Source organism: Camelina sativa, chromosome 7 (genome assembly GCF_000633955.1).
Source record: "Camelina sativa cultivar DH55 chromosome 7, Cs, whole genome shotgun sequence".
NCBI lineage: Eukaryota > Viridiplantae > Streptophyta > Magnoliopsida > Brassicales > Brassicaceae > Camelina > Camelina sativa.
In genome coordinates this window covers 12,111,651-12,136,476 of record NC_025691.1, presented here as the reverse complement: position 1 = coordinate 12,136,476, position 24,826 = coordinate 12,111,651, and the positions used below count along the sequence as shown (strand labels likewise).

Below are 24,826 nucleotides of genomic sequence, written 5' to 3'. Positions count from 1 at the left end.
TAGTCCTTTGTCATCTAGTATAGGTCGTCTGAGCCCTCAGAATGTTACTCCTCCTGGGGTCAGTCCATCTACCTCGCCAAGCAATGGTAATCTAGTGGCAAGATACGCGATGGAATCTAGTAAGCATCTGGCAGCTGGGTTACTCAATTTGGGTGACAAGGGTTACAAAACTTTATCTAAATACTGTCAAGATCTCAAGCATGACGGTCCTGGTCCTTCTCTTTCGTCCAGCCCTGGCCGGAAAGTTGGTCGGCTCGCATCTCATTCAGCAGAGTCAGATGTTGTTGGAATGGTTAGTCTTTTCGAGAAAACACTTTATCTTTGATTATATTGAAACCTGGTCTCTTTGTTCGTTTACTTGAGAATGGTATGCGTTGTGGAATGTCAAACATACCCCAAACCATTTGTTTGTATCCCCAGAACCTAGCTTAGGATAGCATATATGTTATAACGTTTTGAATATAGGTTATTTAAATCTGTTTTTAGACGTGCGTATCTCAAGACATGGAGTATAACCCACTTATCTATATGACATGTGGCAGGTTATTGTCAAAGATTTTGAGTCTCGAGCTATCATAGCACAATTCAGGGCTCACACTAGTCCAATCTCTGCTCTCTGTTTCGATCCAAGTGGCACTCTACTAGTAACAGCCTCAATCCATGGTAACAATATTAACGTTTTCCGGATTATGCCGTCACCTACAAAGAATGGACAAGGTGCTCAAAGCTATGATTGGAGCTCCTCCCATGTGCCTCTCTACAAACTACATCGTGGCATGACATCAGCTGTATGTTTCTTATTCCTTTCTCTCTTGTGGCTATGTTTCATTTCGACATTTAATGTTACTGTAAACGCTGCTGTGCTATATTCCCACAGGTAATACAAGATATTTGCTTTAGTAGCTACAGTCAGTGGATTGCAATTGTTTCATCTAAGGGCACCTGCCATATTTATGTTTTGTCCCCTTTTGGCGGAGAAAATGTTCTTGAAATACGAAACTCCCATCTTGATGGACCAACACTTGCTCCAACATTGTCCCTGCCATGGTGGTCGAGTCCATCATTTATGACCACCCATTTTTCATATCCACCACCAGCTTCGGTTACTCTATCTGTGGTTAGCCGAATCAAATGCAACAATTTCTTCCATGCTGCAAGTTCCGTTGTTGGAAAACCGACCTTTCCCTCTGGCTGTCTTGCTGCTGTTTTCCATCAATCTGTGCCACATGAATTGCAGTCGTCAGCTAATGCCTTGGACTATCTATTGGTTTACACACCATCAGGTCACGTAGTTCAATACAAACTCGTTCGATCACTTGGAGGAGACCAGGCTGAGTGCAATACGCGAAGTGGAGCAACTTCTGTGCTGACCTCTGAAGAGGAACTGAGAGTGAAAGTTGAACCAGTTCAGTGTTGGGACGTCTGTAGAAGAGCAGATTGGCCAGAGAGAGAGGAGAACATATGCGGGCTTACTTATGGTGGACGAAAAATTGCAGAGCTAACTGTTGATACTTCTGATAGCGAAGATCTCACAAAGCCTCTGGAGAAACACCACGTTTATCTTGCCAATGCAGAGGTGCTGATAAATTCTGGAAGAAAACCAATCTGGCAAAATTCAGAGGTGCCACCATCTACTTTTCTGTTTCCTTACTATCCATGATAAAACACGATATGGTCACGTGTTCTTTCTATATAGAATGTGCAATGTCTGACACGCTCTTAATTTTATAAATTCCAGATATCTTTCTATCCAATGTTTCCACCAGACACTAATGGCAAGAACCTGAATTTGGATCAAGGTGGCGGGGAGAGAGAAATTGAGAAAGTATCTGCAAATGAGGTTGATATTAGGCGTAAGGATCTGCTGCCAGTTTATGATAATTTTCAGAGTGTGTATTCCAGTATGCGCAACAGGTTAGTTACCTCACTAACTGCATACATCTTATACAATTGCGTCTGCCGATGATCCAATTGGGAAGTGGTTCCTTCTTATGCTTGCAGAGGATTTTCTGGGGAAAGAGATTCAGATTCTTCTTCTTCTTCTGATCCTGGACAAGTTAAAGAAATTCATCCATTCAAAGGTAAAGCAAAATTTACTTGCTTATCGAGAGCGTTATAGCATTTGTCAAATCTTAAAATTGAAGTGTTAGCAGGTATGGCTTACCCCGAGAATGAGGAAAGGAGAGGAAGTGCCCATTTTGCACGNTGCGGGCTTACTTATGGTGGACGAAAAATTGCAGAGCTAACTGTTGATACTTCTGATAGCGAAGATCTCACAAAGCCTCTGGAGAAACACCACGTTTATCTTGCCAATGCAGAGGTGCTGATAAATTCTGGAAGAAAACCAATCTGGCAAAATTCAGAGGTGCCACCATCTACTTTTCTGTTTCCTTACTATCCATGATAAAACACGATATGGTCACGTGTTCTTTCTATATAGAATGTGCAATGTCTGACACGCTCTTAATTTTATAAATTCCAGATATCTTTCTATCCAATGTTTCCACCAGACACTAATGGCAAGAACCTGAATTTGGATCAAGGTGGCGGGGAGAGAGAAATTGAGAAAGTATCTGCAAATGAGGTTGATATTAGGCGTAAGGATCTGCTGCCAGTTTATGATAATTTTCAGAGTGTGTATTCCAGTATGCGCAACAGGTTAGTTACCTCACTAACTGCATACGTCTTATACAATTGCGTCTGTCGATGATCCAATTGGGAAGTGGTTCCTTCTTATGCTTGCAGAGGATTTTCTGGGGAAAGAGATTCAGATTCTTCTTCTTCTTCTGATCCTGGACAAGTTAAAGAAATTCATCCATTCAAAGGTAAAGCAAAATTTACTTGCTTATCGAGAGCGTTATAGCATTTGTCAAATCTTAAAATTGAAGTGTTAGTAGGTATGGCTTACCCCGAGAATGAGGAAAGGAGAGGAAGTGCCCATTTTGCACGAACTCCAAACCAAAATCCTCATAGCGGAATTGTAACATTTAAACAACCTGTAGTGTCCATCTCTTCTGCTGTTAAAGACAGTGATTATGTAGACGGCCCTCATCTCCTTCCAAAGAACGCCTCCCTGCCCGCTGAAACGAGAATTGAAAACAGCAGCGGGACAAGTGGAGCTTCAAATGTAAGTTCTAACCGTTCTGATATAAGCATGAGTGCAGCAGACGAGGGTGAAGGAGGCCCCATAGAAGGCTCCCCTAATTTCGAGCAGTTCTTCAAGGAGGTGATCTCCAGTGAAACTGCTACAGAGGCAGAAAATAAGGATGCTCCATCTGATGAAAAACTCGATGATGATGATGATGATGATGATGACGACGACCTCCTTGGTGGTGTTTTCGCTTTCTCCGAAGAAGGTAAGAAGAATCCAACCCATAATAGCCCGTAACTTTTGGATGAAGTGAATCCTCCGCAAATGGTATTATCGCTATATGTCGTCAACATTTTTTGGATGAATTGCAGGTTGAGTCTAGTGAAATTATGGGCTTTCAAAGCTCAAATGGAGAAGGGTTTCACGTACTAATCCCGTTTGCTGCAACTTACTCACTGATGATCTTAATACCCTGAAAAGAAAAAACAATTTAAAACCAATTCCCTTTTATCATCTGTTTCTGTAAATGCTTGTAAATGAATTGTTCATTATCAACAGTCTCTCGATTTCCATGGACTGTTTCTTTGTATATTTTTTTTTTTCACGTGTAACTCTCTATTCATTCATCGAAAAAGAACGAAAAAAGCTATGCAAAAAAAAAAGAAAAGAAAAAAAGATTTATTTCGTTTGGTTTTTACTTTTTACTACTTGAAGGCAGGAAACGAGTGTCACAGAACTATATGGCCGTAAAGACAGATGTTAATAAAGTTTATGATCGAGTGGAGTGGAAATTTCTTGAAATAACCTGGTTTTTGCGACAAATGAATTAAGTGGATAATGGCGGTTATGACTTCTGTAAACTACTCTGTCTTAATAAATGAAGCTCCTTATGGCCACTTTAAACCAACAAGAGGTATTAGACAGGGTGATCCCCTATCACCATATCATTCATTCTATACTCTAATATTCTCAGTCATTTAATTTCCTCAAGTGAATGAGACGGTGATCTATGTGAAATCCGGATTGGTAATGGTGCTCCGAGTATTACACATCTTCAGTTTGCCGATGATTGTTTATTCTTTTGTAAAGCCAGTAGGAAAAACTGCCAAGCTCTTAAAGATATTTTCGATATCTATGAATACTATTCAGGGCAAAAAATAAATACTTCAAAATCTATGATTACATTTGGGAGCAGAGTCTATGGGAATACTCAGTTACGACTGAAAACACTACTAGATATACCTAACCATGGAGGAGGAGGGAAGTACCTTGGACTTCCTGAACAGTTCGGTAGAAAAAAGAAGGAAATGTTTGAGTATATTGTTGATAGAGTCAAAAAGAGGACAAATGGATGGACTGCAAAGAAACTATCTCCTGCAGGTAAAGCAATAATGCTTAATTCAGTGGCTCTATCAATGTCGGTTTATGCTATGTCATGTTTCAAACTACCTTTGGGAATCACAACCGAAATAGAATCACTTTTAATGCAATATTGGTGGGAAAAAAGTTCACATCATCGCAGTATCCCGTAGATCGCTTGGAAAAAATTACAGAAACCAAAAAAGGAAGGAGGATTGGGATTTAGGGACCTAGCAAAGTTCAATGATGCACTTTTGGCAAAACAGGCATGGAGACTCATCCAATATCCTAACTCTCTTTTTGCCCGACTTATGAAAAACATATACTATAGAGATGATCTTATCCTTGACGCAAAACAAAGGAAAAATCAATCCTATGGTTGGTCTTCTATCTTAATAGGGTTAGATCTTATCAAGAAAGGAAGTTGATTTATTGTGGGAGATGGTAAAACAATACGCATGGGCATGGATAACTTTGTTGAAGAGCATCCACCGAGATTAGTACAAACTATACCCCTGCAATCCCCTATACCACTAGAACATATAATCTCCAAAGTTGGTGGTACTCGAATTTGGGACAGTCAATAACTCTCTTCCTTAGTCCTACACGCAGAGCACGAGCTTATACAGAAAATACATCTTTCACAAGAGGAACACCCAGATAAACTGATATGGAACTACACCCGATCAGGAACCTATTCAGTCAAATCAGGGTACTGGTTTGTCACTCACTATGCTTTTGACCCGGGGGAGGTTTAAATATACCTCATGGATCAATTGAACTCAAGAACAAAATCTGGAAGTTACGTCTCTTACCAAAGATCAAGCATTTTCTATGGCGTATCTTATCAAAAGCTATACCAACCACAACAAGACTACGAACACGTGGTATGAATATAGACCCTTTATGTCCGAGATGTCGTCAAACAGAAGAAACAATCAACCATGCCCTCTTTACATGTCCTTTTGCACGAATGACTTGGCGAATTTCCGGTACTTGCTCATTAAATATCAATCAATTACCATCCAATGCAGAGGAGACCATTGCTCAATTAGTATCTTATCAATCACAATCAACCAACACCTTTGATTATCTTCTACCATTTGTTCTTCTATGGTGAATTTGGAAAGCACGAAACAATCAAGTTTTTAATAATTATCATGAGAGTGCATCTAAGACAGTACTTCAGGCAAGGTCAGAGACAAAAGAATGGATCAACAGCTTCCAACATATATCAACACCATTGTCTGTTTCAAGAACAACCACGACCACATGGAAACCTCTGACACATCCAACTCTAAAATGCAACTTTGATATTCAGGAATTATCAAGGAGAAGCAAATGGTCAACTTTTAGATGTCTCTTTAACAAACCTTCTCCATGACATAAGAACTTGGGCTTCCAAACTAGATCAGATTTCTTTTACCTTTACAAAGAGGGAATGTAATAGTGTGGCACATGCTTTAGCAAAATTTGGTTGTGTTGATTTTTCATATTACACTAATTCTGTATTAAAGCCTCAGTGGCTAATCAACTCTCTCTGTAATGATCAAGTTTAATCAATATATTTCTATTTGTGGAAAAAAAACTACTCGAAGGCATTGTGTGTGTGTGTGTGTGTTTTTTTTTCCGCACTGCAGTGTTGTAATATCATGTTTATCTGCAGGGCTAAATTCAGTGATTTCATCGAAATTCCAATTCACTCTAACATGTTTCGTATGTATAGGTAAGGTATCATGGCACATATAAAACATATTAGTGAGAATATTGGCTAATTAAGTCTGATAAAAGATACATGTTCTAAACTTGATATCAGGTTTTCTCAATTTGAGTAGTTAAGATTACCAAAGTTTAAAAATTGATATAGTTTTGCAAAAATTGTTTAGCTTTGACTAGCGATTTTAGGATTTGTTTTGGTTATATCATGTATTCTAGTTATTTTAATAATGTTGTGTGTATAATTATAAGTAACTAGGAGATAATATGGAATCAATTGTTGGAATGCCAATGTTATGTTTTTATTTATTTTTTTTAATTTTTTAAAAATCAAAATGTATTGAAAAGATCAAAAGCCCATACTTTATATTTACAATTATCCTAACTTACTTCAAGCACTTAACAATTTCTAATTTTAACCTAGCAGTCTTTCAATTCCTTTCTCTTTCCTCTCTCGCCGACAGATCTACAGATCTGGAAAAATAAAAAGTTTGGTTTTTTTTTTTGAATCTCTCAGATTTCTCTTTCTTATTATTGTGTGTGTGCCGCCATAGCCAAAACTTATCTCGATTCTCTATTTGTTGCACTGGAGATGGCGATTTGCAGCGATGTTAACAAAAGAGAGGGATTACGAGGAAAAGGTGGTGAATAACGGCAAAGATGGTGGAAGAAGAGTTGGTGGTGAAGAGGGGAGATCACGTGAAGACTGGGTGAGATGTGTGCACAATCGTTGCAAGAGAAGACAGTCCACTGCGGAGAATCGGCAAGAAGAGACGAGTTAGTAAGGGTGGCGGTGCTAGGGTTTACGATTTGTACCAGTTGTCCTATTTATTTTGTTAGTTATACCATTTGTTTTAGTTGTACTAAAATCTCTCAGTTATACTTTTTGTACTAGTTGTTCTGTTATGTCAGTTATACTAGTTGTACCAAATGTTATATATCTTTCGATTGTATCATTTGTACTACTTGTCCCATTACATTTAAGTTATACAGTTGTAACATTTGTTGTAAATCACTCAGTTAAATCATTTGTACTAGTTGTTCAATTCTCTCTCAGTTATAAGGGTAATTTGGAGATATCACATTTATAGGTGACACTCAGATTATAAAGTGGCACACAGATTATTTTTTTCCCCAAAGTGGCATTCTAGCCATGTGCTCCCCACCGTGGGCTAATTTTTTATTATATTTTATTTTGAATCTAATGATGTAATAGCTTTAGTGTTTTATAAAATTTATAACTAAAATCAGACAACTTTAAGTTTTAGAATAAAATAAGGAATTATATGAATACAAACTTAGTTGTTGTTTGTTGTATGTCCAAAAAAATTTTAGGCCTTGAATGTTTGGTAGATTTTGAAAGAGATTTTGGTTTTTGTTTTTCAAAAACTCATTTTCATACCAATCAAGATTTTAAAATTTTGTTTTTCCTAAAATTTAGGGAAACTATTTTGTTGTAGTAACTCATTCACGATTCTAGATTTTTAGTCATCCCATAATTTATAAAATGTAGTTTTGGATTCTTTACGTTAACTTTTCTCAAAAACCAAAAACCAATCTTTTTGAGATTTTCTATAAACAAAAATTAACGGAAAAATCTGAAACTAAAATCTAAAATCTAAAATCTAAAAACTAAATCCAAAAACTTATTTAAAAATTAGCATCCATTTATGGCCTTATAGTGTGAAATTTGATAATTATAAATTAGTATTTATAATTTTTGATAATAGATAATCCATATTAAAAGAGTTTTAAACAATTTCTATTTTTGACAAAAAAAAGGGCATTCTCAAAAATACCCCTTTTTGCATGCCCCTTTTTAAAAATAACCCTTTATGTTGATCATTTTCATAACTACCCATCTTGATTTACAAAATGATCAAATTACCCTTTTTTGAGTGACAACAATAATGTACAGTCACTAATATCGAAAATAAGTTCTCGCCAAAAAAAATTTCTCGCCAAAATCGAAAAATTTTCCTGCCAAAAAATGAAAAAAAAATTGGCGAGAAAATTTTGTTTTTCATTTTATTGATTAAAATATTTTTCATGTAAGGGTAAAATGGTCATTCAGAATTAAAATAGGGCAAAAATTAAAATGATCAAAAGGGGATATTTTTGAAAAAGAGTATATCAAAAAGGATATTTTTAACAAATTCTTAAAAAAAAAATTCAGTTTCAGATATGAGTTTGTTAAGACATATTAGAATTTTTGTAATACATCTCATCTAACTCGTCTTATATCTAACTAAACTATTTTGGGTGTTTTAGTAGACGAACCATAAAATACTATCTATCTATACATTTTTGGAGACATTTATAAAATAAATCCCGAAGTTTTCACTTATTTACAGGCATGCCATTGACATTAAATAATTAATTTAATAAATAAATTAACTCTACTTATATTCGATTTTTTTATAAAAACTAAGTGTTTTGAAAGGTAACAAACATAATTGTAAATGTGTACAGATTTTATTTCCTTAGTTTATAAGGAGGTGAGTGAAAAGCTATTTTTTTTTAAAAAAGTTGAAAAACTGATTTAATAAAAAATAACTTTTAGCCTCCTATAATATATTTTACTTTCACGAGTTTCGTATGATGGGTTTTTGTGGATTAAAAATCTTTGAACATGTTGCGTGATTCGCCTAGCATGGCGGTTTTTTTGTTTTTTTTTTGTAAGAAAAGGGAGGCTAGCCTCCATGGATTTATTCAAAATGCATTAAAATTACAATCTAACTTGTTGCGGTAACATAGTTCCACCAACATCTTCAAGCAAAAAAGCATTGACACAACCTGGGACAGACTCTAACAGATAAAAACCTAATGGCAATGAAAAGCCATAGTTCGTCAATCCGTTCGCGAGACGATTAGCTTCCCTATAGACATGCGATATACGGACTATCCAGTCTCGTGATAAGAAGCCATGACACAAACGTACCAGGAAAGACAAAAGATGAGCATCACTGATCCCTGTCTTGAGAAATCCGACCACCATCTCTGAATCCAGCTCAAGTTCCAACCTGGTAACCTGCCGCTCCCAAGAAATTTGCAAACCATAATACACTCCCCATAGTTCAGCTAAAGGTGCATAACAAATCCCAATATTTAGAGCAAACCCCCTAACCCAGTTCCCGGTAACGTCCCGCAAAACACCACCTACAGTAGCCTGTCCAGGATTTCCTCTAAACGCACCACCAGTACTCAATTTCGTCGACCTTTCACGAGGACGCTCCCAACCTATCATTCTCTCAACCCTTACCCTTTGGTCGCTATGCTGAACCATCCTCCTGCAAGCAGTGGTGACTTCTCCCGCCAAATCCTTGAGAAACTGCACTCGGTCTCGACACTTACCATTGGTTCCAAAGATATTACAACAGCACCATTTCCACCCCCATCAAATCCTTGAGAAACTGTCTAGCATGACAGGTTTGGACTATAGAACCAATACTAAAACTATTAGTTTATTTCATATACTATATATTTGTAGTCAAAGTTTGGAAAATTAACTTATAAATTATTTAATATATGAACTACAAAATATTACACATACTACAACACATTCTTAATATTCCAAAAAAAAAAATGTACACACATAAAAATATACACTAGCATATCATATATGCATATACCTCTGTTTAATTATAGAAAACAAAACTAAGTATTTTAAAATTTTATATTCTATCTAATAATAAATTTAATGTAATTAGGTTATAAACTGTATAAAACGTAAGAAGAAAAAAAACATTCTAAACAAAATTATAAATTAATTATATAAAAGTTAATTAATTGGGAATTTGAAAACTAAATAAATTAAAAATTATTATTTAAAATAGAATAATTTATAATTTAGTCATGCGGTGTATCGCGGGTGAAAACCTAGTATAATCATATTTATGTAGCAAAATTATCATCTTGATCGTTTATACTATAACAAGATCAAAACTTTGGAAGTTTAAAATGGAAAAGGAAGAAAATTAGAAAATTATATTTATTTACATGAAAGACATATATCTAGAAGATAATTTAAAAGTAAAAGTTGATTTTATAAAATCAAAGGTTGGTTTTGTAAAATCAAAGAAATAGTTGGCAATGCCTTGGATATATTTCAAATGACATAATCTTATTAGTAAGTAAAAATAAAAAATATATTTAAAACCCCCATCTTCGAAAATACAAAATAAAAAATGATTTTTAAAAGAAAAAAGTATATATTTGTTACAGTTTTATGAAAAAGTCTACTACACACAAAATTTTGAGGATATAGTTTTATTATATTATTTTTGGTGTATTTTCTGTATTAACAAAATTAGTTACTAGATATACCACAAATTTTGTTTGTCATATCAATTTTATTTTTTTTTGGTATATAATTTTCTTATATTTTTTTGTCGTATAACTTTTTGTTGTTATTTTTGTAAATTATACAAATCATTTATCATTTTTATTTATTATCAAAAATACATAAAAAAAAATTATTATTTTTAGAAAAAAAGAAAAAAAAATATTTTTTTGGTAAACGCCGGTCAACACTTGTCAATGTCGGTCAATACTGTTCAACGCCAAATTCTGGCCAACCAAACACCGGAGTTGAATGTTTATTGTGTTTTATACATAACCTATGTTTGTTTATGGATGTCTTTATGCGATGACAATATTTCACGTAGTTAACAAAACATTTATATTGTTTACATGTGTGGCCATGTGTTGGCGTAACTTCAAGTAGCTGACAGTCATTTTTCCTTTTGAAAATGTGATAAAAATGTAGATAGATAGATAGATAAATATATAGAGAGAGACTTAAAAAAAATCGATAATTTTGCATATTTTAAAATATTATTAAAAACCTGTAATAATCTAAAATATATCCTCTGTNAAAAAAAAAAAAAAAAAAAAATCAAAAATATATCCATGGTATTCTCAAAGTAGTGTGTAATGAATCGAATTGTAAAGACTTTATGTCCCAATATCACAATAACTTGATAGAATTATACAATCAATGATAACAATATATTTGAGAGGAAATACTAGAGAATTTGTATATTTAATATTTATGAGGGAAAACATATTGTGACAGTTGTTATAAGTGTTAGGAGAAAAAAAGCAGTTCGGAATGCCTCTTCACAGTTCAAGATATCATGCCAAACATGTTTATGTTTTATTACATGTAACTAAATTTGGACTCGTGCTAGAGCACAGATAGAAATTCCTTTTATTTATATTGTAATTTTTATATAAAATATAATTTATGTGATTGTTTTTAAAAGTTGTTGTGAATAAAACATTATGCAATAAAATTACATGTTAAATATGATGACTTGAATTTTTTTTTAGATATCTTATTATTGTTCCGCGGATTAGCCTAATTTTTTTGAAATTTATCAAATCAATCATAATAAACATTATTTCTGTTATTTTGATATATAGTTGCTAGTATAATCTAAAATCACTCTTCATCCGCGGAAGAGTGATTAATTTTTGAGATTTTGTTGCCTATATATGGTTCATTAAATATTTTGTGGAGATTTTATTTTATTTTTTTGGAATATTCTTTTAAGAGGATCTGAAATCGAGATTTAACTAATGGTTACAACTCATATAACCTATCAAATAATCAAATAATTAATCTTATAACTCATATTGTGTACTTCCGTTTTATTATATAGGGGACTAGATTAGGATCCGTGCTAGAGCACGGGTTGAAATTCTTTTTATTTATATTATAATTTTGAAAGAAAATATAATTTATATAATTTATATGATGGTTAGCATTGTAAACTGAGAAACGGTTATCATTTTATTTTCTTTTTCTTGTATGAATATGAGAGATGTATTTTGGTGAATAGAGATCTGAATGATTTATATTAAAAGCTTGGAAGGGTGTTAGTTAAGATTTTATTTTCAACTGTACAATAAAATCTTGTAAATCACGATTAAGTGTGATTAATTTCTAAGATTTGATTTATTTTTTACGCCTAACAATATGTTTTTATGCCTAACAATATATATGGTGTAACAATATATGGAATAATCAAGATTTTTTTTTGAAAATTGTATAAATTATTGGAATATTTTTTTTAAGAAGATTCTTTGGGATATTCTTAAGTATATTCATGTAGTCCACAAATTGATCAATTAATCTGTAATATTTTATTGTAACCAACCTATGTATAATATGTAACCTATTTTGTAATCAATTTATAAAAATAATATAGTCTACAAAAAAAATTGTGTATTTCCGTTTTATTATATAGAGGATTCTTCCATGAACAACATTATTTTACTCATAAATCTAGGATATTTGATCAATTTAGCTGAAAGCTGTGTTTGGAGGATTTGTTCTTATTTGACATCAATTTGGATGGTATGTCTAGAGCGAAAAACATGCCTTATGCATTTTGGTTAATTGAGTGGAGTTAAAGGTTCTTCTTAGTATTATTTTGTGGTTTGTGTGAGATAATTGAGTTTCAAATCGCCAATCACGGAAGACTTTTATGAAACTGAAATGACCTATTTTCTTTAAATTGGAATTTTGTTTTCTATACAAATTTTGAAATTCATACATTTTCTTCTTAGAATCAGTTTGTTTGTATTTTTTTAACAAAGTAGATCTTTATGCTTTGAATACTTTTAAACTTTTATGAGGATTTTCATTGATTTTGATCTTTTCAATAGTTTTTTATCTTATTTGAAAATATTTGTTTATGAATAACTCAGGTTAGTGTTTTTGAGCATCCATCATTAATTTTGAATAAGAAGAATGATAACAGGATTTTCACTCATGATATCAATTCTCTATGCAGTTGTAGTACAAAGAGTTATCAATCCAAATGGTTGTATACTAGTTGATAGAATGCACAATCAATCTATGCAAGTCAAACCAAGCACTAAAAGGGGTTATGACTAACAACCTAATATGAATAGAGATAAAAAGAATAAAGAAAAGAACTACTCGACTGAGGTACACGATGCAAACAACTCGAGGCTCCACACGATGTTGATGATCGAGTACCAGATCAGGTTGGGGGTCGAGTTAAAGACAAAAGCTTAAACAATCGATATAAGAAAGCTCCTAAGGATGGGGTAATAAGATCATAAGTATTCCTAATCAGCCTATAATATTTTGCATGTCTCAAGTAATCTATTCTATAGACAATGAATTTCTAACCCTTGCTAATTCACTCTCATAGTAGAAACAATCAACTTTAATCACTTCCCTATCAAACTCTCGTTGGAGAAACATGACCAAGCAAACATTAAAATACGATTCACTGTTGTCAATAAATCCATTACTTATCTAATCTCTTAGGCTAAATGAATAAATCTTTGGCATTAGTTGGTTCAAGCTTTTCAACGAACATCTCTCGGTGCGGAAACGCCTAGGATCTAGTCTCAACCTCTCAGTCTGAAACTAGCATTGAGAACACTAATCCAGAAGGGCATTTTCACATAAACAGTCAATCTAAAACATCCTAATCGATTAAGAACGCTTACTAACCTATCCCATCCCTAGAAACTTTGGTTCACTAATTAGATCTCATCACAAACGATATGACAATGGAGATGAATTAGAATTGCATTGAAAAATAATAAGTATAATCGAAAACAATAAAGAACAGAAAGTAGAATTATAAAACTGGAAAAAGGAAAAAATACTAAAAACAAATCTCTCTAAGAAAATGTTGAAATCGGCTGGAAGTAGCCTGTGTAGCTCTCGCTCTCTCTCTCTCTCTCTCTCTCTCTCTCGTGTGTGGCGTCTCTTTTTTCGAGAAAATAAGAAAGAGTTTATATATGGAAATACTTTGACCTAGTCGCACATCCATCATCTGAAGATCTACACGAGGCTAGGGTCGAGCACCTCCTCGGGTTGAGCTTCGGATAATTCTTTTGAGTTTAGATCCGCTTGATCGGGTTAAGGTCTCAGACTGTTTTTCTTGCACGATCACACCATCGGGTAAATGCTCGGGTTACTTCTCATTCTTGCTCTTTTAAGGTTCCAAAGCACATGTTTTCATCCAAAATATAACAATGCAACAATGCAACACCCAACCTGAATGCAAATATCTAAGGTTAAAAACCTAAAAATGTTAAAATTGGACTCTATACAATGCAAAACATGACTAAAAAAATACCTAAAAATGTGTAAAATAGAGAGACATAAAAAAATATGTGATAATATTCAATTTTTTTACTTTTCTAAATTCATCGAATTAGACATCAATTTGACCCAAAAAAAGACATCAATTTTTCTTGTTCAATTCATCTTATTTCACTTGAAAAATTTAATGCTAAATTGTATTTTTTTTTTTTTTTTTGTCAACCATTGGGCCACAACTGGCCGGCCCATTAGCCAAATTCCTACATTCGTAGGAAGCGGGACTCGATCCCTGGTGTGATTGTGCCTTCTACAAATGGACTTACCTCCTGCCACTGCCAATGCTAAATTGTATTTATACATATCTTTTAGACGTTTAATTTATGAACTTTTGAAAAATATCCTTTTGAAATTTCTTGTTGGTTAGGATATTGGATGTCATGTATCAAATTGTCTATGTTCACACAAAGCAGAAAATTAGTTTAACCGTTTAGATTTGAAAATATGCAAATCCTAATTGTTAAATCCAAAAATAAATTCATCAATTGTTTATTTTTAAAAAATTATTTACAAATATATGCAATGACATTCTTATAATACTTTTAAAAGGCCAAATGTAACATTTTAATTATTCCTTGCAGCGACTACATGGCAAGTGATCAACTCCCAAGACTTGCCAAATATATATATATATATATATATATTATTTTCTGGTTAAAAGATCAACTGTAGTTTGACAAATGACAATATTAATTCTTGAATAATAAAATCTAACTTTCGGTGAAAAAAATATATACATTTCAGTGTAAATTTTTGGATGTCCTCGGTTCACTTCGGATAATTTAGATAAAAAAGTTTAGTACCAAATTGAAATTTTTTATGACTGTTTAGTTCAATTTGATTTGGTTCAGTTTGGTTTTAGTTGGTTTTTCCGGATTTGGGTATTTTATCTAATCGTAACCGTTCGTTCCATTTTGCACCCCACTATTTTGGAAAGACGCGTAACCAAAAAAAAAACCCGCGAGAACTAAAGCAATAGTGCCACGCTGGCAATCCGCGTGAGTCACTCACTAACCAATGACAATCCATCCTCTCAACAGTATATATAAGAAACCACCCTCAAAACCCTAAAATCAACTCCACTCACAAATTTACTCAGCCTTCTCTCTCTCTCTCTCTACTCATTTTTTTTCAATCGCCTCTTCAAATTAATCTTCCGATTAAAAAAAAAAAAAATGAGCTCCGGCGCCGGCAGTGGAACAACCAAAGGTGGCAGAGGAAAGCCAAAAGCTACAAAGTCCGTTTCTCGATCTTCCAAAGCTGGTCTTCAGTTTCCAGTTGGTAGGATCGCTAGATTCCTTAAAGCCGGTAAATACGCCGAACGTGTCGGTGCCGGTGCTCCTGTTTATCTCTCCGCCGTTCTCGAGTACCTCGCCGCTGAGGTAACGAGCAATCTTCTCATTTCTCGATTTCGATTTCGTAGTTGCCTTTGATTTTTCAATTGCAAAATCGTGTTTAGTCTAGTCAATGATGAGAATCTTTTATTATGTGATTACTCAAATCTCTGTTTTTTTACTTAATCGTGTTTGATCTATCACTAGAAGTTTGCTAATCTTCTGATTTCTGGATCTTTGCGTATTGTTCATGATTTAGCTGATACTGATGATTCAATGGTATGGTCCCTGTAGTCTGATTTTTAATATGATGTTTGATATGATCATATATAGGTATTGGAACTAGCTGGAAACGCAGCAAGGGATAACAAGAAGACCCGTATTGTACCACGACACATTCAGCTCGCTGTAAGGAACGATGAAGAGCTTAGTAAGCTTCTGGGAAGTGTTACAATTGCTAATGGAGGTGTTTTGCCTAACATTCATCAGACACTTCTCCCATCAAAGGTTGGAAAGAACAAAGGCGATATCGGATCCGCTTCTCAGGAGTTTTGATTCTTTAATATGATGGTTACTCTCTTTGTTTGAGTTTTATGCTTGTAACATAGACTGGTCTCTCTGTTCTACAACAGTTTTGAGATTTCATATTACTTTAAAAATGTGTTTGCAAATCGAGTGATGAATATGGTTTGATACTTATTTAGTTCATTAAGAAGATCAAAATGTGGGTTTTGGTATAGCAGATTCAATTGCTTCCATACAAGAACCAATAGGTTTGGCTTTAGCCATGGCTTCTGCAAGTGGAACTCTTGCTTCTCTGTAAGAATGTTATAAGGAGACAGTGTTTGAAACAGCCCATCTGATATGAGACTCCTTTTCGGTTTCTGTGAATCCTAACCATCCCAGAACATCGTTTAACTGCAACAACACCAATTCACAAATGTACATTAGAACTAGAAGAGTAGTCTTCACACTAGAATAGGCTTTGAGTTTGTGTAAACCTTGACAACATCTGAGTAGAAACCTTCTGAGTATCCGAATAGTAAATGTTCGGCTACCATTCCTCCAAGTATCACACATGAAAAGTTGTTCAGTGTCTGCATTCAACAGATGTAACCAATCCATTACAGAAACACTTCGAGCTATAACAAAAAAAAATCACTCATTACAGTTACGTTTAAGGAAATGTTACCTTGGATGAGATATTGCCTTGAGTATCCTACATTGCAGAAGAACAGAAGTATCAAGTTAAAAAGATACACAAACACAACAGAGATATTATATATATGCAAGTATATAACATACAGATACCGATAGATTCATTCGGCCGTCCATATCATCTTTCATTAGCTGGTTTGCAGCACCGACCTGCGGTAATAACATAACTTCTAGTGGTTTGGGACATAGACAAGCTCACAATTTGAAATATGAAAAACAAACAAACCAATTACTTGTTTGAGGAACTCGAAGCCCACAAATTCTACTCTCCCGGTCACACTGGACACATTCTGCGTAACAGCTTCCAATGTTGGCACTTCATAGTGTCTTGGAAGAACTCCAAGCAAGTAACCAACCAGAAAATGCCCAGATTCATGCTGCAGACGTCGCAAAACAAGAAAGTGATATGATCTCATCACCAAAACAAACAACATTGGAAGCTATGAGAGCTACTTAGATAAATTTCTTCAATCATCACTTTACAACAATGTTAAGTTAAAAGTAAAGGCAATACAAACATGTTAAGTTCGAAGCTAGGAGAGCTACTTAGATAAATTTGTAATCACATACTTTAATTTGTAACAAAAAAACTCAAAAAGATGTTCACCTGAACAACAGCGAACCAATCTTCTTCAGATGAAGTTTTTGTTTTTTCCTCTTTAGATATTCTCACTGAATCTTCAACATAAACAGATTCAATGCTTCTTGAGACCGAATCAATCAACGACCGGAGATGAGTTTTGCTACTCATATCTAATTTCTTTGGAAGCTAAATCACACACAAAAAGATGGAATTAGACATGATTTTTTGAAAAAAAAGAAAAGCATGAGAGATAGAGATGAGAGAGAGAGACCAGTTTAGCAGAGCCGAAAGCTGTGAGGCAGCCACGTTTGCCCTTGAGTTGTTTGACGAGAGAGAGAGCAGTTTCGTAATTGCCTCTCGAGAGTTCTTTATTCACCCTCTCAAGTGATCTCCGGCGACGGTCCACCGGAGATCTAGCTCCGACCACTAGTAAGCGGCTGGGTTGGAGGAGATAAGAAGAGGTAAAGTTCATACTGATTTGTGGTTTTTTGAATTTAGTAAAAGTGAATTGTCTTGAAGCAACGATGGGGATGTAGCTCAAATGGTAGAGCGCTCGCTTTGCATGCGAGAGGCACGGGGTTCGATCCCCCGCATCTCCACTTTTTTTTTTAATTATAAAATACTAAAATTTTCCTAATAAAAAAAGAAACAAAAAATCACTGGAATCATTCAAGAATTATACCAGCAGATTTTTGCCAATCTTAGCAAATTAAAATTTAATCCCCTATTTAATATTCCGGATGTACACAACTTCTTTTTGGTAGACAATATAATAGTTATAGGTTATAAAGTTATAGTTATTATTTGATTCATTAGTTGGTTACAAATATGTCATATGGGTTAGCTTCGTTAGTTATACGGAGATTTAGGGTTTAAAATAATTATTTTACCTACATTATTATTAATTACTAGCAATAAATACACTTAAAGATTATATTCTAAAGAATAATACAACTTAAAGAAAAATATATATAGACAAATGAAATAATAAAAACAAATCTTTAACAAAATCTTTTTCTATTAAACACGACTAATAGAGTATTTACACAATCATATATAATGTTAGACAATTAAAGAAATAGAATAAAATCCACATAAAATATTATATGAAAAAATCTGTTATTAAAATTGGATTTGGGTCATTTGTTGGTTATAAAAATATAATACTTAAAAATTATATTTTCACAACATGATTATATTTGTTAATATTTTCACAACATAATTATATTTGTTAATACTTAAAAAATAATATTTGTCAATTTCCTGAGTGATATCGTATCATGTAGCTTCTCTATTTTCTCCTCAGTCTTTCTTCTTTACAATGGAAAATGGTTGATATCTACTTCTCCGGTTTCCACATAATCATGTTACCTCTTCTATTTCTTCCAACCCAACCACTTTCTTATCTCGGTTAAAATGATTTTGGAAACATACGTTACATATTTGGTCTCAAAATTAATATACAATATACTATGAGTTAAGTCATATAATTAACAATCAAAATACAATATATAATTTTAAACACTAAACAAATCAAAGAAAATCAACAATATTATACAACTTAATATGCGGTATATCGAGGGTCAAAATCTAGATCTAATAGAATAGATCTTACAAAATAGATGTTGCTTGCATCACATGATTTCATGACATAGTGCTTGATCCAAAAAAAAATTTAAAAACAAATAAAATAATCACATATACAATGTTCTGAATAAAAATTACAAAATAAACAAAAAGAATTTTAACCGTGCTCTAGCATGGGTCATATTCTAGTTATATGTATGTTCAAATGCAAATAAACCAAACCAAACCAAACTAAAATAATACCTAGACTCAAAAACCTAATCTTTTTTTTTTTTGGTATGATTCAAAAGGATTCATTGTTTATATATCCAAAAATCTGAAACTGAATCCAAAGGGAAACAAAAACCATACCAAATCATCTAATTATATTTATGTTTAGCTAAAATGTTCACTGTTCATGAATTTAAAGTTGTACTAGATTAGGACCCGTGCTAGAACGCGGATTGAAATTTCTTTTATTTTTATTGTGGTTGTTATATAAAATATAATTTATGTGATTGTTTTTAGAAATCGTTGTGAACAAAAGTTAAGAACCGGGTTGAAATTTAGGATCCGGGTTAAAAGTAATTGTTTTTAAAAGTTGTTGTGAATAATATTAATTTTTGAGATTTGGTTGCCTATATATTGTTACTTAAATATTCAGTGGAGATTTTATTTTATTTTTTTGAAATATCCTTTATAAGAGGATCTCAAATTGAGTTTTAACTAATGGTTACAACTCATATAACTTATAACCTATCAAATAATCAAATAATTAATTTTATAACCCATATTATATCGTCTACACAAAAAAGTTGTGTACAGTACTTCCGTTTTGTTATATAGGAGATAACCATTTGTTTTATTCACAAGAGAAATATCCAAGGAAAGTCCTTATTGTAAAATATAAACAAAACCCTTTCAATCAAACCGTGTTTACGGGTTTTCTAAAATGTACGGTTCAGAGTGGTTAACTCCGGTCCGTAATTCTCAAAGGAAATAAACCTAGAAAGAGCAGAAATCGAAACTTGGGCGGACGATGGAGAAAAAAAGAGAGGAAGCAGGAGAGTATCATTCCAAAGATTTCGAATGGGAATTTCTGAAGAATATCGTCGAGAAGGATCCTTCTCTCTCCCACCATCTCCATCAGCAGCATCAATACTACCACCACTATTCCCAAAAGCATCCTCCTCCACCAGATTCCCAGCCATGGCAAGATTTTCACTCCCGTCACTCCTCCGGCAAATTCTTCAAGGTACACACAACGATTAGCTTCGAATTCCAGAATCCGTTTGATTTGAAATCAACAGTTTCAGTTACAGTTTGCCGTTTTTGGATTCTAAGAATGACACTATTCGTCTTTCCTAGTATAGGAAAGAAGGTATCTGTTGAAGGAGTTTCCTGAGTTGGTTTCTTGTGGAGAGAACTCAAAACTTTTGGAAGTCGGTTGTGGTAATGGCAGCACCGTGCTTCCGATTTTACGGTATAACTCTCTTCGATCTTCACTTGCAGTTTCGATTTTACGGATACTAAGCATATAGTTTGGATTCCTTGAGTATGATTTTGTAAGTGTTAGTTGAGCTCAAGATGAAGATAAGAATATATGTTTTTGTTTTATTGAATGTTTTATATACGAGTCTTAGACTTTTGTTTACCCGAAGCCGGAGTAAGATTACTAGTGAATCACTTTGTGTTAATGACTCTTTATGAGGTTTATTGTAAAACTGTCAATCTTTCTGTTATTCTTATCTACTTGTGTCTGTTTTATCTTTGGATTTGTGCAGTGGAAACAAGAACATTACTGTATACGCTTGCGATTGTAGCAGTGAGGCTCTTGTTAGGACTAAAGAGAACATTGATCGCGTTATTGCTTCTGTTGATAACTTCCATTCTTTCTGCTGTGACTTTTCAACCTCTGAGTTTCCTGATTGGGTGGCATGTGATAATTGTCGAGACCGTTCAGGTTTTGGTCCTTCTTCACCAATTCATACCCTTTACATATACTCATTGATCTCTCATACATGTCTTACTTATCTTGTACGTCTTATATATCTTCGTTAATAGGAGGGAGTGTGGGGATGCAGGTGAACTATAGATGTTCATTGAATGAACACTGCATCGGCGGGGTGGATTTTGTCACTCTGGTATGTGAACATCGCTCATGTTGTTAAGACCAAACATATATGTTATATTTCTTCAGTGGAACTAGATTTTGTGAGTCATCTCAGGAAATTTGTTATGGTAGTGACAATATAGATGTTATTTATTACGAAAAATATGTCTTTCACGTTTTATAATTTGATTCTTAGCTATTAGGCTCTTTACAGATGGGTTATATGCTTTGCTATGTGAACATCACTCACTGAAACTCGGCTCTTTTTGCCCTAATTTTTTTTTGTTATGTCAGATTTTTACATTGTCGGCAGTGCCTAAAGAAAGAATGCCAAGAGCTATCAAGGAATGTTTTAATGTGCTCAAACCTGGTGGTCTGCTCTTATTCAGAGATTACGGTAATTGTTGAATCAGCATAAGAGGCCATCATTAAGAGTTTTTATCACATCATAAAGAGACACTAATAGGGTAAACACTTTAACTAATATTCAGGCTTATATGACATGACTATGCTGCGGTTTGAGCCTGAGAAAGTTATAGGTTTCAGGGAATATGTGCGGTCAGATGGAACCCTTTCCTATTTCTTTTGTCTCGATACTGTCAGGAAACTATTTATAGATGCTGGGTTCATTGAGGTAAACCTTCTTGTTCTTTATTGTGATTGGAGTATCTATTCTGATATTCTGAATGAATAGCAAACTCTTAATATTTTGATTCTCGTGTACAGGTGGAGCTTGAAAATTGTTGTGTCAAAGCAGTAAATCGGAGAAAGGGTAAAAGCATGTACCGAGTTTGGGTTCATGGGAAGTTCCAAAAGCCATTTTAAACTTAAGTGGAAAGGCAAGTCCTGATCTGGTTCAATATGGAACGACTAGAAAGATTTTAAATTCTACGGAAATATTTTACAACTTTATCAATTGGCTTATGACAAGGATAGAAAATGCTGAGTGTAGTTAGATATAATAAAGTTATCCAGCTTGTAACTGTCAACTCCTATAGAATCTAAGACTATGTAAGTTAAGGTGCTACTAAAATTTTTTTGCAGGTAATTTGGTACTTTATAATTGTGAATTAGCAGTAATGAAAAATGTTTTCTGGTGCACCTTACAAGACATTGATTTTTGATTTGGGAACTGCCTAAACCACCTGAACTATCTATGAAGATTGCAGAGTTTAGTTTTTGGATTATCTTTGTACTAATATTATTGATACTAATCTTGATGAGCAGTTCGCGTTCTTTGTTCACTAATCTTGATTTCTCTGTTAGCAATTCCTGTAATTGTAACCTCACGTGTTCATATATTCGATCATCACGGTTTTTTTCCTTCATCTAGTATTTGTTTTGTTTAATTTCTCTTCTTTGACCGTCTTTGTGTTTTTTTTTGGTCGTGTCTTAAGTTTAATACATGTTTTAAGAAGTTATGCTAGAATTGGAAGGTTTCGGGCTTGTTTAAAGATTGAAGTTGCCTATCTACGTAGTGTATAAGAAATTTTACTTAATGTATATGGATTTCCGAATCCAAAAACAATTGTGAAGCAATAACTAAAAGCATTAGTTGTATAAGCACGCTCTCAATATCAATAAATGAGAACTGTACATGAGCAAACTATATAATGACTTGTTTGTTGTTCATAGTAATAAGATATATCATATTTTGATCAATTTTCCTATGTCGAATCAACAATCATCTCATCTCATTTCATTGCACAAAGATGGTTTATACCTTCTTGACCTCAACGAAACAATGTCGTTGAAGCTCGACTTGCCCTTTACATTACCGGCCAAAACCGAACCGGTATGTATTCTTCATTCTCGTGGAATGATTTGTCTGACTCTTAACAACAGTGACCTAGCGATCTGGAAAATAGGTTCGGAAGAATTCATGAGAATACCAATGGTTGAACCGGGCCAAACCACAAATCTTTTTGGATTTGGTTATGACTGGCTTTCTGATGATTACAAGATTGTGATGATAATCAGTTCCAAAATCTATATTTATGCATTGAAAGGAGGCATTTGGAGAGAAAGTGTACCAAACATTTCTCTCCATTGCAAATTTAAAGACCGGACCGGTACGGTTGTGGAACACTGTATGTATTGGATAGCAGACCGGTCTCACAACAAAAACCCACCAAGGAAAAACACCATCCTGTGTTTCGATTTCGCCAACGAAGAGTACCAAGAACTTTTATTTCCCATGTACACTAAGTCGAAACTCAGTTCATGGTTAGGTGTTTCGAGGGGGGAGCTATGCGTTATCGATCATTACCCGTGTCTAGATAATGACATTTGCTTGTGGCGTCCAACAAGATCAAGAGACAAGAAGATTATGCAGTGGAACATTGACCCGTGGATCTATATGAAGGACAATGTTAAAGAATTCAAAAAGTTTGATGTTGGTTTACCGTGCTTAGCAAGAAACGAGAAATTTGCTGTTGAGTTTGCGTGTATAGCAAGAAACGATGAACTCTTCATAGTGGTAAGAAATGGAGAAGACAAGCTTTTGGTGTATAACGAGATGCGAGAGAAGTTCACTGAAGTTCCATTAATTGGTAGTTCTTTGAAAGGGTTAAGATGTATGACAATATGACTATATGAGTACAAAGTATGTACTATGACAATAGTTTCTATAGTTATGTCTTATGTGTCAAGAATGTTATATATATCTATATATATATATAGATTGGTTCTAATTAATTATAATAATTTATGCAACAAATATCTTATGGTTATTTCATTCAGTTTGAAAAGAGAAATTGTATGGCTTACCTATTTTAAATTATAAATTTAGATTATATGATCCTCTAAAAAGATTTATTGGTGTTGTTTTACATAAAGAAGTGATCTCTGCGAACAATCCAAAATATTTTCACTATCGGGTGATATCTTGTGTTTTTGTTGAGTTTTAAGCCTTGTTTATGCATAGTTTTGTTGCATAATCTTGTCTTTCTAGAGTGTTTTAGGAGCATATGCATCTAGTGTGTTGTCTTTCAGGTTCTTGGAGTAATCTCACCACATTTGGAGCATTTGGACCTGTTTTGGAGCAAAGAAGCTAAGAAAAGTGAAGCTGAAGAAGTGACAAAGGATCAGGAAGCACACACGAACATCCCAATCGGTCAAGAGCTCCCCGACCATCCCAATCGGTCACTCCCAGTCGGCTAGATGATAACCGATGCCACTTTTGGACGTCAAAGACAGGAGACGCACGCGGCCATGGCGATAAGCAAGCGGTCCAGCACACGCGACCAAACGTTGGCCGATCGAGCTCAAGACGATGAAAGACAGGAGACGCAAGTGGCCACCTCACGCGGGTAGCAGCTGGCCGATCAATCCTCCACGCCACGAACAGGAGCTACCCGCGGCCAGGACCAGCGACCAAACCGTGGCCGTGTGACTTCCAGCGGTCTTCATCATCGGCCAAGTGACAACCGGTGGAGCTGGAGACACACAAGATCAGGAACCACCAGCGGTCTTCATCATCGGCCAAAGTGTGCCCGGCTGTCCCAATCGGCCATCTCAGCCGGCCAAGGCTTGCCCGGTTCACTTTAGTCCACACTTGTTTTATCCTTAACCCGGGTTTGACCCAGTTTGTTTTGGGTTGATCCGGGTCCTTTTCTGTTTTCCTATAAATACTCTAACCCTATTAAGGGGAGACATATCTTTATCTTATCTCTTGTTTAGCAGCTTTTAG

The 24,826-nt window shown here is 34.3% G+C and overlaps 4 protein-coding genes, 1 non-coding gene and 1 pseudogene across 6 annotated transcripts in view; 5 read left to right on the top strand and 1 right to left on the bottom strand.

Moving 5' to 3' along the window:
* The window catches only part of LOC104704549 (autophagy-related protein 18h-like), a 6,708-nt gene extending 2,918 nt beyond the window's left edge, over positions 1-3,790 (top strand). The window contains exons 5-11 of the mRNA XM_010420613.2: positions 24-292; positions 543-788; positions 878-1,621; positions 1,739-1,914; positions 2,002-2,081; positions 2,898-3,356; positions 3,463-3,790. Of these exons, the coding sequence (XP_010418915.1) occupies positions 24-292; positions 543-788; positions 878-1,621; positions 1,739-1,914; positions 2,002-2,081; positions 2,898-3,356; positions 3,463-3,467 (1,979 nt within the window). The 3' untranslated portion in view covers positions 3,468-3,790. The remainder of the gene's footprint in view (positions 1-23; positions 293-542; positions 789-877; positions 1,622-1,738; positions 1,915-2,001; positions 2,082-2,897; positions 3,357-3,462) is intronic.
* On the top strand, positions 15,403-16,363 carry LOC104700991 (probable histone H2AXb). The gene is made up of 2 exons (XM_010416613.2): positions 15,403-15,703; positions 15,989-16,363. The coding sequence occupies exons 1-2, from the start codon at positions 15,497-15,499 to the stop codon at positions 16,208-16,210; spliced, it is 429 nt and encodes a 142-aa protein (XP_010414915.1). The 5' UTR covers positions 15,403-15,496; the 3' UTR covers positions 16,211-16,363.
* Positions 16,332-17,944, bottom strand: LOC104700992. Of its 2 annotated transcripts, none has more exons than XM_019227636.1 (7): positions 17,728-17,944; positions 17,481-17,642; positions 17,107-17,250; positions 16,961-17,023; positions 16,848-16,874; positions 16,657-16,752; positions 16,332-16,573 (listed from the first exon to the last, which is right to left on the bottom strand). In XM_019227636.1, exons 1-7 carry the CDS (start codon positions 17,926-17,928, stop codon positions 16,484-16,486), a joined length of 783 nt encoding a protein of 260 aa, XP_019083181.1. In that variant the 5' UTR covers positions 17,929-17,944; the 3' UTR covers positions 16,332-16,483. The 2 variants fall into 2 exon arrangements, with proteins under 2 accessions (XP_019083181.1, XP_019083182.1); XM_019227637.1 differs by having other exon boundaries at positions 16,967-17,023.
* Positions 17,983-18,055, top strand: TRNAA-UGC. Its single transcript has one exon. It is a non-coding gene; the product is annotated as a tRNA-Ala (tRNA).
* LOC104700990 (methyltransferase-like protein 6) lies at positions 20,034-22,313 on the top strand. Its single transcript, XM_010416611.2, has 7 exons — positions 20,034-20,277; positions 20,396-20,505; positions 20,807-20,985; positions 21,087-21,166; positions 21,430-21,532; positions 21,627-21,769; positions 21,862-22,313. Exons 1-7 carry the CDS (start codon positions 20,062-20,064, stop codon positions 21,958-21,960), a joined length of 930 nt encoding a protein of 309 aa, XP_010414913.1. The 5' UTR covers positions 20,034-20,061; the 3' UTR covers positions 21,961-22,313.
* Positions 22,805-23,725, top strand: LOC104704547 (annotated as a pseudogene).